Source organism: Egretta garzetta, unplaced genomic scaffold (assembly GCF_000687185.1).
Source record: "Egretta garzetta isolate BGI_Z169 unplaced genomic scaffold, ASM68718v1 scaffold340, whole genome shotgun sequence".
In the NCBI taxonomy this organism is placed as follows: domain Eukaryota; kingdom Metazoa; phylum Chordata; class Aves; order Pelecaniformes; family Ardeidae; genus Egretta; species Egretta garzetta.
Genome location: NW_009258377.1, coordinates 768,054 through 781,545, shown reverse-complemented (window position 1 = coordinate 781,545; position 13,492 = coordinate 768,054). Strand labels below are relative to the sequence as shown.

At 37.9% G+C, this 13,492-nt stretch overlaps 1 protein-coding gene across 4 annotated transcripts in view; it reads left to right on the top strand.

Annotated features, from left to right (window-relative positions):
• Positions 1–13,492, top strand: part of CHD7 (chromodomain helicase DNA binding protein 7) — a 131,804-nt gene that overhangs the window by 80,320 nt on the left and 37,992 nt on the right. For all 4 annotated transcript variants that reach the window (XM_035895810.1, XM_035895821.1, XM_035895813.1 and 1 more), the window contains exons 4-8: positions 1,587–1,725; positions 5,035–5,172; positions 6,251–6,316; positions 11,269–11,324; positions 12,739–12,853. In XM_035895810.1, coding sequence (XP_035751703.1) covers positions 1,587–1,725; positions 5,035–5,172; positions 6,251–6,316; positions 11,269–11,324; positions 12,739–12,853 — 514 coding nt within the window. The remainder of the gene's footprint in view (positions 1–1,586; positions 1,726–5,034; positions 5,173–6,250; positions 6,317–11,268; positions 11,325–12,738; positions 12,854–13,492) is intronic.

Sequence of the window (13,492 nt, the reverse complement as noted above, 5' to 3'; positions counted from 1 at the left end):
GGGCGGGAGGGCCGCGCGCTCCCCGTCTCCTCCTCCTCCGCCGCCGCCGCGCTGAAGGGCTCTTGGCTCGTGGGCGCGCTCGTCCCGCGGGGGCCAACAGCCCTCCCCCCTCCTTTATATTTAAAAAAAAAAATTCTCACAGTTTGAGGTGGTTTTTTGAGAGGAAAGCTGGTTCGCGCCCTGTAATTTCACGATAATACGGATCCGTTTCCAAAACTCCCAGTCTTTTCACTTGTAAATTTTATTTTTAAGTCAACATCAGTCTTAAGCACAGGCGGCAAAAGAGGATAATACCACAACCCGGTTGTCCCACTCCCGAAGCGGCGCGTAACCCTATTCGGGAATTTCAAATGACAGCTCCGAAATACGCCACCGCGCTGGTCAAAACGAACAAGCTTACAGCTGATGTTTGTTTGAGAAGTTACAAGGCTGGGGATCATGAAGGACAAACAAACCCCAGGCTGCGTCCGGGGTATGAAATTAAAACCTTGAGGGTGCAGAAGCCGTGTAAAAGTGCCTGTCATACTGTTTGGCGACCTGTACTCGCCAGTCGTTGGGTAGCAGTGCATAACTCTGCTCTGCTCTTAAACGTCTCCACAACTCCCACCACCAGTCTGTCAAATCGGTAACAGGCCTGGAGGGCTCGACCACACGGGGGGAAGAAAGACTAGCGAAAACCCACATGAGACTCAAAGGCTAAATGTGCTTAAAATTGTTAACTTTTACCATTGGTTCTTCGTTGCCATTTAAAAATTTCACCCCCCGTGATGCTGAAGATCGCCGCAGTATGTGACTTGGTGATGAAGTTATTTAAGGCTGAATTTTGTTACGAGCGTCCTCACCTCACCTGTTTCCAGGCCTCAGAGTGCAGTTGAAGAGATGGGTTCCCAGCTCCTCAGGTGGCGAATGTTTTCATGCGGGAGGAGGGGGAGACACAATCCCTAAAACCTTTCTCTGCCATCAGCAAATACAGCTTTCTGGTATCACGTAGGTGCTGAGATACCCGCTGGGTGGCTTTTTCCCTCGTAGAAGCTGCGGTTGCATGCATGGAGGCCATATGGGTACCCTCAGAGCTGACACAAAAGCGCCTTTTCTGCTTGGAAATAGCAGGGACGGTAGAAGAAGACGTAAGAATTTTCTCTACGGTCCTTTGTTTTGGTAACGCTTCCTCTGGTTCTGGTCACCTGGTCTGCACAGTTAGTATCGAGACAAGCGTGCATGTAATCCTGTTTCTCTTCACACGTGTCAGGTTGCCCAAACACGTTTTTCAGAAAGTGCAGGTTTTGAAGAGAGCAGCTCTTCCTTTCCAGTCTCATTTCTAGTTTCTTGTGAAGACGTATTCAGTGTCACTGTTTAAGATCTTGAAGGAAAGAAGTGAGGTGTCCGTTTTTAATGAATGGGAAATGTGTAACGATGGCCCGTGCATCATTAATTTTACAGTTACGTTTAAATACTTAAATAAGGAAGGCAGTTGAAAATAATGAAGTCACTGAAAATAAACATCTCTCAGATTAACTGTTTTGTTAAGTTTACACTTCTTGCTTATGTTTTTGTACAAATACTGATTTAAAATACCTCTGTTTTAGTAACAAGAAAACAGATTCAGAAACTAGTGCTGCAAAGAAAAAGGTTAACAAGGGAAAAGAAGGTTCTGAAAACTCAGATTTGGAAAAAACTCCACCACCATCACCTCATCCTGAAGATGAAGATGACCCAGGTGTTCAGGTAATGCTACCTTTCAAATTCAGTGTAGCCTTTGACAATTTAGATGCGTAAAACAGTAGTTCTCACAGTCTTTGTTACAGAGATACAGGTATTGAGGTATTTTCTGTGTTGTTTGGAATGATATGCGAAGAAGGTGAGAACTGGAAATCACCGTAGTGAACATCTTACTAAAACAAGTATTTCTTACCATAGTTTTGCTTTACAGTCTTGTCACCTGCAGATATGTGTTCGGTGCTGCTGAGTTTTCATGTGTTCTCTTCCATTGCTGTTGCAATTACGGTGCTGAATTTTCGGCTTAATGCACCTTTATGACATCTTGCTTATAAGCCTCGTGTTTCTTCTTGCATTGGCTTTGCAGACCTTCTGAAATCAAGAATAAGACACAACAAAGCAGGATGTCAGAAATGTGCATGTCAGGAACTTGTAACTGCACAACTTTAATGGATGAAGGGCCTTTTTGCAGGACTGCCAGTCATCAGCCGACATTTGATAATTTCTCTTTGACCACTTGCACCTATCCCTTCCCGCCCAAATTTTTATTTAATTTAAAAAAAATCTGGACCGTGTTTCAGCATATATGACAACATCTGTGTGCTCTGTCATTAGCTGTGTTATGAAGTGGTCATCTCCTGGCTTGCTTCTGTTGGCAGTGGTCAGAGTGGGCATTAAAAGTTAGAATTCCTTCATGAAGGGGTAGAGGCAAATTTTGATGGGGAAAGTATGAGACTCGTAAATAGCCGTGCCGGTATTGCTGAAGTCCAGTGCATTTGTCCGTTGCGCCCATTGCACATCAGGTTGTGGATGCGTTGCTTCTAGTTACAAGTCATGTCAAGACTGCTGATGGTCACCTGAGAATGGTCAAAGCAGCCTGGTGAAGAGGTTGGCAAACAGTGGTGTCCTAACCCAAAGCATGGTTTATGCCTTCCCTCTGAACTATTTTCCAGAAGGATGTACAGTATAACGAAATGTGAGCAATCTAGTATATTCTAGTTAAAACCAAAGCAGCAACAAAAGAGAGCGTCATTTCCAATTTGTGCAAACCATGTATTCTGAATTAGAAAAATTGAGATACACTGTGCAAACGCTAAAATGTTTGAAGAATAAGTTTTCTGTCCTGTGCCACGGACCTCTCTCAGCCTGATGTATGGCACTGACAGAAGATGTAGAAGAAACTTTTAGAGCTGATGGGTTTTTTTGGGTTAATTTGCAAATAATTCTATACTGTCTACAGTTCAATACATACGCATGTTTTGCTTGTTTTCAGTTTAATGGGTCAAAACTTCCTCTTTGTGAAACTCAGTTGGGTGATAAGCCTTACATTTGAAATTTTTTTTCTTTTTGTAAATACCAGTGTTAAGAGTATTTGCCTTACTTTTTAATTCAGTGTAATAAAGTATTTCAGGTAATTTTTGTTTTCTTAACACTTTCTCTCACTCTGCATGCTATACTGCACCCACACTTTTTTGTGTAAACTTAGGGAAGGGTTACAACCATATACCCTAGGGCAGCTAGAATTAGTAAACTTGTTAAGCGTTTCCCAACTGAATTTGATATTATGCAGTTGTCTAAACCACCATTGCATTCTTAGTGTTAAGTACTGAGTCTTCTGTAAGTTATCCTTAGAGAGGAAAAATACTTTTCTGTGTTACCATACAGATTTTTTATATTCCATTATGAAGCCTATTACTCACCTTTCTACCTATAGATCAGTTAATGTGTAAAACATAACCTGATGCAAGTAAATGTATGCACAGTTTCTGACAACAGTGCATAATAGTGTCAAAGCCTCATGCAGAGGAAACAGCCTCATGTTAGAGGAAACAGGAAGGTAACTAAGTCAATAAAAATCTACTAGAGGATTACCATAATGTTTTAGGCATCCTTTCTATTAGGGAAATGGAAGAAGAGGTATTTTTTTTTGGCACCAAAACCACTGGTAAGACTTACCTATTGAGCCAAAAGAAAATTGGTATTTTCCCATCAGTGATTATGGAAATGAGGATGCAAAATTGCCAAGTGGTATCTATTTTCAAGTATAAAAATATTGTTAAAGTTTTGTGGGAACCCCATAAGTTACTATGCTAAAGGTAGAAGCCACATCACCATTGTTTAAAAGCATGATGTAAACTTAACCTCTGCTTAAAAATTTCATTTTCAGTTAAGGAAAGAATTTCTAATTGTGTGAAGTGCATCAGATATTTGTGCTTTAAAAAGTATGATTAACTATCTAAAAGTAAACATTTGATTTTGTCTATGTACATTGAGAGACCTGGGTGCATAGTTCTGTTAAGCAAGCTTCATAAGTATTTGCATATAGAGGTGAAGATGTGTGTTAAGCTGAGAAAGATGTAAAAATAAGTAATATATCAATTCATAAAGATTTTTTTTCCAGTTGATATTCAACATACTTTTTTTTTTAATATATACATCAGTCCATTAAGATATTTGATGCTCAGTTGACAGTTTCCTTCAACAGCATATGCTCTCAGCTTCTCAAGATATATAACCTGATGCAGACTATCTGGGAATTTGAATTTTACTGTTGCAGAAAATGGAGTCTGGCACTGAGCGTCAAGTTGCAAATTCTGTCAAATGCATGCGTGTGTATTTTGCAGCTCACTTTCTGCATTTTCTCTGAAGCTTTCTCTCATCCTGAAGATGAGGGTACGGGGACACAGAAACCATGTTTTCAATTTGGGGTGGTTCAAGTTTTTAATTTTCCTCTATTAGTTTGGGGTCTTTTCCCATGCTGTGCCGCAGGATGTCTTTCTGAACAGTGCTGGGTCAGTGGAGTGAGGAAATCGTATTTCATTGTATTTCCCCGACAAGATAATCTGGGTACAACTGGGCGGATGGGGAGAGCAAGAAAGCGTGTTGTCACTGCTTAGCAACGCTATGGGCCATGCTGTGGAAAGGTGGTGTTTGGTTCCTGCATTGGCCATCTGTCAAAGGTTGTTGCAGACGTGAATTGAGAGGTGCAACTTCTTGTATTTTAATTGCTTTCTGAGATAGGCTTTTAAACTTTCTAACGTGGTTTTAGTAATGCTAAAAAAAAATAAATACCACTTTCCAACTCAGAACAAGCATGAAGTGGTTTTTGGTTTGTTTTTTAACAGAAGTTAAAAGCAGCTAACGAGCGGGAATTTAGAATAGTAGTGTCTTGATTCCACTGTTTCTATCAGGGTGCTGTGAAAATAATACTGTGTGCTACACACTAGTGTATTTGAGAAACATGAAGACGTTTTCTCAGTTATTCTGCAATCTTACCAGTTTTGTTTCTCATGAAAAATACCAATACTTTCTATTTAGAAGCGACGCTCCAGCAGGCAGGTGAAGAGGAAGCGTTATACAGAAGACCTGGAGTTCAAGATTTCAGATGAGGAGGCTGATGATGCTGATGCTGCTGGAAGAGACTCTCCTTCAAATACTTCTCAGTCAGAGCAACAGGTCAGACATGAACGGACTGGAAAGATGGCTGTAACTGCAGCATTCAGAGTTCAAATATGGGCCCTTTTCCTGAATGGTATTCATCCATGGTTGGCACAGTGTGCCAGAAGGCATTAGCTTTTTACCTTCTTAAATAATGTATTAATTCATGACTTTGTTTACAAGCTGTTGATACGCAGTTTGGCACAGTGCTTTGAAATTAATGGTCTCTACCTAAAGGAAACCTAAACTGGACTGCTGGGAGTCTTGAATTTACTTCTCTGAATTCAGTGGTCTGGCTTCTGTGACTTTAATAAACCACTCAAGCTTGTCCCCTGCTGCTAGGCACCATAAGAACCCCTTTATGAAATTACTGCCTTGTAGTACCCAGCAGGGTACACTTTATTCTCTGTGCAATGTAAATGATGGATAAAATAGTTTGAATAAGATGAGGGGTAATAATATAGGAATGACTGTTGTAACAATCTCATTGTTTTGTAGTGGTTTTTCAAAGAACTACTTCACTTAACTGACTGATGACCTATTGGAGAATATATACATGTTCTTTGGTATTTCATTTGGCAATTTGTTAAGCCCTGTGAAATATTGTATTTGATCTCCATTGTTAATTGTATCTTATCAGGAGAATTTGGTAGGTTTGCCTGCAGTTGTACTAGTGAATTAATGGAATAGTGCAATAGAGAATCAAAGGCAATTTTGATAGCTATCATTTGGACGCTTACACGGCCAGCTAGAATTTTTGAACATCTTCTAATGCTTAGGCTGTGTGGTGCTGAAAGCCTGTGTTATTTTAGCAGAGGTGAACTGCCCATGTATCTGTGCATCTGTGCATGTCAGCCTTAGAGAGAGAGCTAGAGTTGTGTTAGCTCTTAAGAATGGGCTTAAACAAGTATCCTTCAATCCTTTACTATGGTATTATAGCTACTTGAATCCTCTCAGTTCTTACACTAGGGGGAAAAAGTCCTCCTGTGTATTAAGGTCTGGTTGCAAAAAATGATTTCAAATTTTTCTAATGAAGGAAGTCTTTTACGTAACAAAAATACACTCCTGTAACTCTTGTATGGTATTTATGATGTAGGAATCTGCTGATGCTGAAGGTCCTGTTGTGGAGAAAATCATGAGTAGCCGTTCAGTCAAGAAAAAGGTAAACCAAACCAAAACCCCTTTCCCCCCCATATTTTTAAACAGGCTAAGCATATTTCTGCTGAAGCCTCTATTAAGTTCTTAAAACACCTCGGATATTCCAAATTGAAAAACTGTTTTATTGAACAGGGGAGGTTCCCTGAAAGTGCCTTTAGGTGGTTTTTAACATGCTTTTGGATAGACATACGCAAAACAGATTACTTGTTCAGTCTTCTGCTCTTCTTGCGTTTCTTCAGATGACAATTTTGATTTTTTGCAAATACACGTACCTGGGAAAAATCTGTGGTGCTCTTCACTTCAGTGATGTTTCATGGGAGTTTGCAGAGTGAGAGAACTGTCCAGCATCCTAAGCTTCTGCCATTTCTACTAAAGAAAAAGCCTTGGCTGTAATTTTTGCATCTTTTGATAGTAGTTGTGCTTAGCAGCTAAAACAACTTTACAAGTGATTGGGAATGTTACGTACACAGGTGGTTAATACCTTCCTTGTCACTATGCTAAGATGGTAAAAGAAACACCCTCTTAAGTGTGGTTCTCTTTTAATTCTGCCCTGATTGCTAGTCGTGTTCTTATTTTGCTTACACATTCTTCTAACCTGCTTTACAACTTGGTTGGCCTTTGCACTTCCAAGCTATTAAACTGAGTAGGAAGTAGAAAAGAACTGGTTCCAAAAAGGGTGTTGTTATACTTTTATAGACTCTTTTGTGCAGCTAATTCTCTGGCTTGTCCCTTACTGCAGTTGGGCAGAAAACTTTTTGATTAATATAGATACGGTACTCATGTTGATCTTAGTTAACCAGAAATAATTATTTTCCTTAAAGTGTTAATTTTCAAATTGGTAGAGGGAAAGTTGCCTTTATTCATGGATTATTTTTATGTTTTGTTCGGGGTGTGTGTGTGTGTTGTTTTCTAATTTATTACTACTGTTGTAACATCATTAACAGCTTTGTAAACCTAAATTCATGCAATGTCATGACCGGCAGTGACTGAATTTGACCTGTTTCTGCAGCTTTCACAGCACAAAACCTTTAGGGCTTTTTTTTGAAGTCCAGAGCTATGTCTTTTTATTTCAAACCATAGGCTTATTTTTCAGATAAAATTCATGTAATATAAACTCAGTAATTAGTTGTCCTGATGGTCTACTAGGCAGGAGAGGAGAATGTGGTCTTTTCATAAATGTCTTTACATTGGAAGCTGTTTTTCACCAATTATTCTTCTCTTCTTCCTCTCCCCTGCAAACAAAGGTGTGATTACTCATGGGGAGTGTGTATTTTGCTGCAGTTTGTGGGAAGTGGTTGGTCTGCTGCCTACATGTCTTTGATTGCAAGCTCTGCTGGAGGCAAGCTCTATTTTGAGCTCTTTCTTTAATGTTTTTTATGGAGTGTATTTGCAGGTTTGAGGGGTGTCTCTTCTTCCCCTGCTCTTCTCCCCAACCCTCCTCTCCAAAATCCAAAAAAAAAAAAAAAAAAAAATGGATTTCAGGATGTTAATATTTAACATCTGAAGTATCCAACTGTGCTTTTATTAAAGGTCTTTTACACTCTTACTAACGTCATCAAAACCCTGGTTGTTAGATTACTAATCAAAGTAAAATTGCTGCGATCAGGACCAGTGCATAAAATAAACATGAGGAAAGGCTTCACTAGGAAACCTTTCAGTGGATTAGGTTGTAACAAAGATGTTGCGTTCAAATAAAGGACATTAGATAATATGCTTTTGGAGCAGTATCCTTATCATAAAATTATGCTGATTTTCTCAAAAATAGCCTTAGTCTGGTTTTGGAGTTACCAGATATGATGCAGCACTGTACTTGCAACCATTTTTGAAATGTACAGAATAAAAGGTAGAAAATATTTTAATGTTTGAAGTATAAAAGACAATGTTTTTCCATGTTGTTCTTAACATAGAGTTTTGAATTCTGTTGAATACTCTTCCCTCTTGCAGAAACTGTTAAGTACATGTATCAGTCTCCGAACCATGAAATCTTCAGTTTGTGTGTGGAAATTTTTCATTTTTCTAATTATTTTCTTGGCCAGCTTCAGTCCCCTTTGAATTTCTGCTCCTTAACTTTGGAAAGGAATAGCTAGAACTGAATACGCTTTACAGCACAAAGAGCACATAATATGGAAAGATGTGGAGTTTGTAGAACATTACACCTACATGTTACACATCTGAATTTCTCTTTTTGCCTACCAATACATGGTGAGAATTGGATCTAACTGAACTGTGTACAAATGCCTACATCTCTTCCACCAAACTGATTAGTCTACAATCTAGTGCTGTGTATCAGTTGAGGTGATTGGATTCTATGTGTTGCTTTGCATCTGTTATTGATGTGTACAGTCTGCTGTTTTTCTAGCAGCTGATATTTCTGTCGATTTTGGGGGTTTGTTTTTGGTTTTTGTTTGGTTTGGGTTTTTTTTAAGCTCACTCTTGTCTCTATACCTGAGTGGTGTTAGCAGGTTATTACTACTACGGTATCACTTCTGTGGCAATGGCAGTACAGGATTGTGTGCTCTTAAGTATTTGCTTGAAAGAAGAGATAATTTATTTCTTCAATTATCTGCAGGGACCGTGGATCAGATTGTCAATTATGGTCGCACCTGGGCAATGATAATTTGAAGTGTCCTGCATTGCCCAAGTCTGCCATGCACTATTTTAGGATGTCTGCATAATCAGTTTTGGGAGAATTTTGCACAAATGTTCTACCTCACTTTTGTACCTGGTTAATGTAAACGTACATGTAGTGGGGGTTGGGTAGTGACGTCAAAGGTATAACCTTCTGTCTCATATATTCTAAACTGATGTCTTGTAAAACCCTGCTTGAGTGCTGGTAATTGTAACTTGATTTAGTTTTTGGGGGCTTTTTTTGCCAAAAGCGTGAATGCCAGAGTAAGATTCCCCCCCCCCCCTTTATTTAGGAGAGTCTTTAATGAACACTCATAGAACATATAATAGCATAGACCAGATACTACCTATTAGATAATACAAAAGTACATTTTACTCATAAGTGTTAGAGGTTTTATCAAGACTCACATTGTAAATTATTAAGTTAGCAGTTGACAGAAAATATGCTTGACTGGAAATGCTGTGGAGGGGAGTTAGGTTGGCTAATATGAAACCTTTTTATAAAGGTGTTTTAACTATGTTGTCATTGTACGATTGATGTATCTCAAAGGACTCTGATTTAGAACTAATCAAAGAGACTTGGCCATAATACATTTCAGAAAATAAAAAAAGTTAATGTCTTAAAATTAGGGATGACTTTTTTAAAGACCAATTTTGCCTCAGGGTAGTGAATAGATTCAGATAATGGGATCTCCATTTTTTAATACTTTTTTTTTAATACATTTTTGACCTCTAAGTATGAATACCTTCTTGAGAAATACTCCCTTTTAAGTTTTTTTAGTTTAAAAAATAAAAAAAAAAAATCTTAATGGTCTTCAAATTCCTTCCTTTGACAGTATCTTTGTACGTGACAGAGAAGCTTCTTCCCTGTGTTTAGGGTTAGGGGGCAGTTTATCTTCCTCAACAGAGGCTTCAAGAAGATCTGGAAGTAGCACCAGGAATACCTTATTTTCTTCCATTTCTTCAGGGAGAACTAGGTGGAAGCTGGTGTTGCTCCTCTGTCTAGAACACAAGCAGACTCTACTGGAATGACATAAACACTAAAATGATAAAATCCCTTGCTAGTCTGGAAGAGAAGGAATGCTATGTACATCAGGGATTAGGAATGCATTAAATTTTTCTTTACTGTGCTAGAACAGAGCTTAATGCAGCTGCTACTGTTGTTCTGTAATCACACTGCTATGGAAGTAATGTCTAGCCAGCAAGTTGTCTTTTGAGAGAGACTTTGGAAGATGACAATTCATCCTCTCGCTTCAGAGTAGTCTCTCTTTTATATATAATTTTTTCCCTTATCTTTATATATTTATATATATATATAAAAGATGGAGGATGTTGACTTATACAGGGATCAACAGTTTTGTCTGTTCAGCGCTACATACAATATTTATTACAGATGTTGTTGTCCCTGGTGAAGTGTACAAAACAGAAAATCCTCTTCTATTTAAAATTGTTCCAAAGTTCATTAGTAAACACAACCCGTTAATGTTGTGACATAAACTGAATTCTAAACGTGTGCCTGGTGCACTGTCCTTAGTTTGTCCTATAGCTGGGTTCAGGAGTAATTCAACAAAGTATTACATGCCATATGTTATGTGATACTTTGGCACTAGGGATGAGTTAAGGGTAGTCTCAACCCTTAGCACTGAATGCCCTTGGTTTTGCTGGTTTATATCACAACTTTAACCTTGCTTTAAATGTAGTTTTTGGGTGTTAATTTAATTTGGCTGCTCTGTATGTGAGACATCTTGCCTGAGTGAATTTAATTGCACCATTGAGTAAAACTAAAGCCATGAACACCGATGCACTAAAATTCTAGCAGAGGTATAAGGTTTAGTTTTATATGGCTTCTTGTTTGGAGTTATTAACTATATGGAGGAATAAACCCCCTTTAAAACTCTTTTTTTAAAACATTACAAAACCCACAATGTAAAGTTGCCATGAGCCAGCCAAAAATAATACATATGGCATTCAGGAGTGCAGTTGCTAATTGGCTGCTGCCTGAGAAAATGGTACACTTGGCTTCTACTTAACACTGTGGGTTTGGCAGAGAGCCAGATTTGGGGTGAGGTTGTGAATGAAGCTGCATGTGGTTAGGGAGGAGTTCAAGTGATTCATGTCTTGGAAGTTGTAGTAAGCAGTGCAGTATGTACTTGGGTAAGCTGCTGGAGGAAACTCCTCACCCATGTCCTCCCCCTACAAACGCTTTCCTACACCTTCACTTGTCTCTCTGTGTGGGGACGGTATTCTGTAGTTCAGTTAGTTTTAATCATTAACTAAATTGGGCTGTTCAGTGGTTTAATTCACATTTCATCAATTCTTTTCTTGTAGATGGAGAATGGAGAGGAGGTAGAAATAGAGGAATTCTACGTAAAGTACAAAAACTTGTAAGTAAACTTTTAGGTCTGATTGCTATCTTTAAGTTCACGTAATTGCCAAATAGTTTCTAAAAAATGGTTATGTAAATAACCAAACTTACCATCCATCTTTAAACATTTCTAATGTTTAGTTCAAAACAGTGGCAAGTAAACAGGGAAGTATCTTGCATTGGTGATACTGGGTTTGATAGTGTCAATTTATGTTCTTTCCAAAATTAAATCCATAGGTAAAATTGATCTGCTATTAACATCTTTTAAGGCTTACTATGCATGCACACTCATGAGCCCATACCCATGTAGCTGTGGACATCCAACTGCAACCATAGAGTAACGTGACTGCAGACTACTCAGAAATAAGCCTTAGTGTTGTTTCAAAAACAAGATTTGTGTTCAACAAAACGGCTAAGATAACAAATGAGATGGCTTCCCATACTCCAGCAGATAGCTGCCCCTCTGTAAGGGATGTAATAGCAGTGAGAGCATCATGTTGTTTCACTTCTGGGCTCTGAAACTGCAATGCAATCAGTATTTAAAATAAGATAACTACACAACTGGTTAAACTCATTTCTCTTTTAGAAAAATAGCATATCTTATGTAATTTTAACAAAATCTCCATCTGAGAGACAGAAATTTGCTTGAAGTTTCTTGCAGCTAACTGGAGATAGTCGACTTCACTTTCTGCCATCTTTGTACCTTTTGCACTATATTGATTATTGCATGATGTTTAATAGCTTAATTATGCTTTGTTTAGTTTTATTACATTGGCAGGTAATTTTTGTATCAACTGTTCGTGTCTTAGCCTTCTTAGCAGTATAACTTTTGACAGACTCTATAAAGTGGGACTAGTCATTTTGGCAGAGATGCTGTTCCTTTGGGGGTTTTTTTAAAGATGAATTATTACCATGGAACTGCATTTATGAGGGTTTTTCTTCTCTTTCTATCAGTGTTAAAACTTCAATTGACTCATATGCAAGTTTTAATTAGAATGCTGATCTCAAAACAATGTATAGCATGTTAGTATTTAAATATTTGCTTATTTTATTAACTTCTAAGAACCCTACTCTTTGCTAGAATATGTTAAATAGTGACATTTATGACAAATGTCTCATATAGTAATTATGCTTTAAGTATTCCCAATAAAAATCATCTTAGCTTTGTGCCAAACAGTAAATGTATGGGGTATGTATTTATATTTTGAATGGGAGTTGGTTTTATTTGCTGACAAATTTCTCCATTAGTTTGTATAATTACTTCCAGTAAAGATGTTTTATTAATAACCTGTATGATGAAGAAGATAGTGTGTCCAGTTTTCCAAGCGTGGCACTACAATGTGCTGGAAAGTTCTAGTTATACTAGTGTGATACATAGGGAGTATGCAATGGGAGCATAGTATTGAGTAAGATTTTTCTGTTTCATCTTCTAGTTCTTACCTTCATTGTCAGTGGGCATCTGTGGAAGAGCTGGACAAAGACAAGAGAATCCAGCAGAAGATTAAGCGGTTTAAGGCAAAACAGGGCCAGAACAAATTCCTTTCAGAAGTACGATATGTTTGTTTCTTTCTTTCTTTTAGGTATTTAGGGAATATTCTTACGAATTCTTGTTCTATATGCAAGCAAAAGTTTTTAAACAACTGTGTGATATATCAGCAGCATTTATTCCGGTATAAAGTATAACCATTCTTGATCCAAGTCTTGCAAGTTTATGAAATTCAAGTGATCTATCCTGACTGTATACTTTTTACTGTAGTTCTTAAAGCGAGTGGTTAGTTGTTTGCAGTATAAGCGTGACTCTTACTGAATCACTACCAGGTCTCTTTTCTCAGGAGCTGATTATGCCAGAAAAATGCATCACATTTTTCTGTGTTATGGACTGCTTCTCACTAGGGATTCTAAGCTTTTTATCATCAATTTAATTTCACTTAGAGCTATAAGCAGTAGTATGGCAGGGGTCCTGTCAATAAAAGACCAGATCTGCTGATTTGTGTCTCTGAAAGCTTACCTTTCAGTAAAATGCTGTCTTTTGAGGACAAAAAAAACAGGTTCATGTACTACTGTATTATTTATTTATATTTATTTTTACTATATAGTTCAAGCTGAACAAAACCTATTGCAAATTGAAAACTTCCATCTGTTCTAAGTGAAGATGCCTGGAATTGTTTCTTTTCTTTTCTTTTTTTT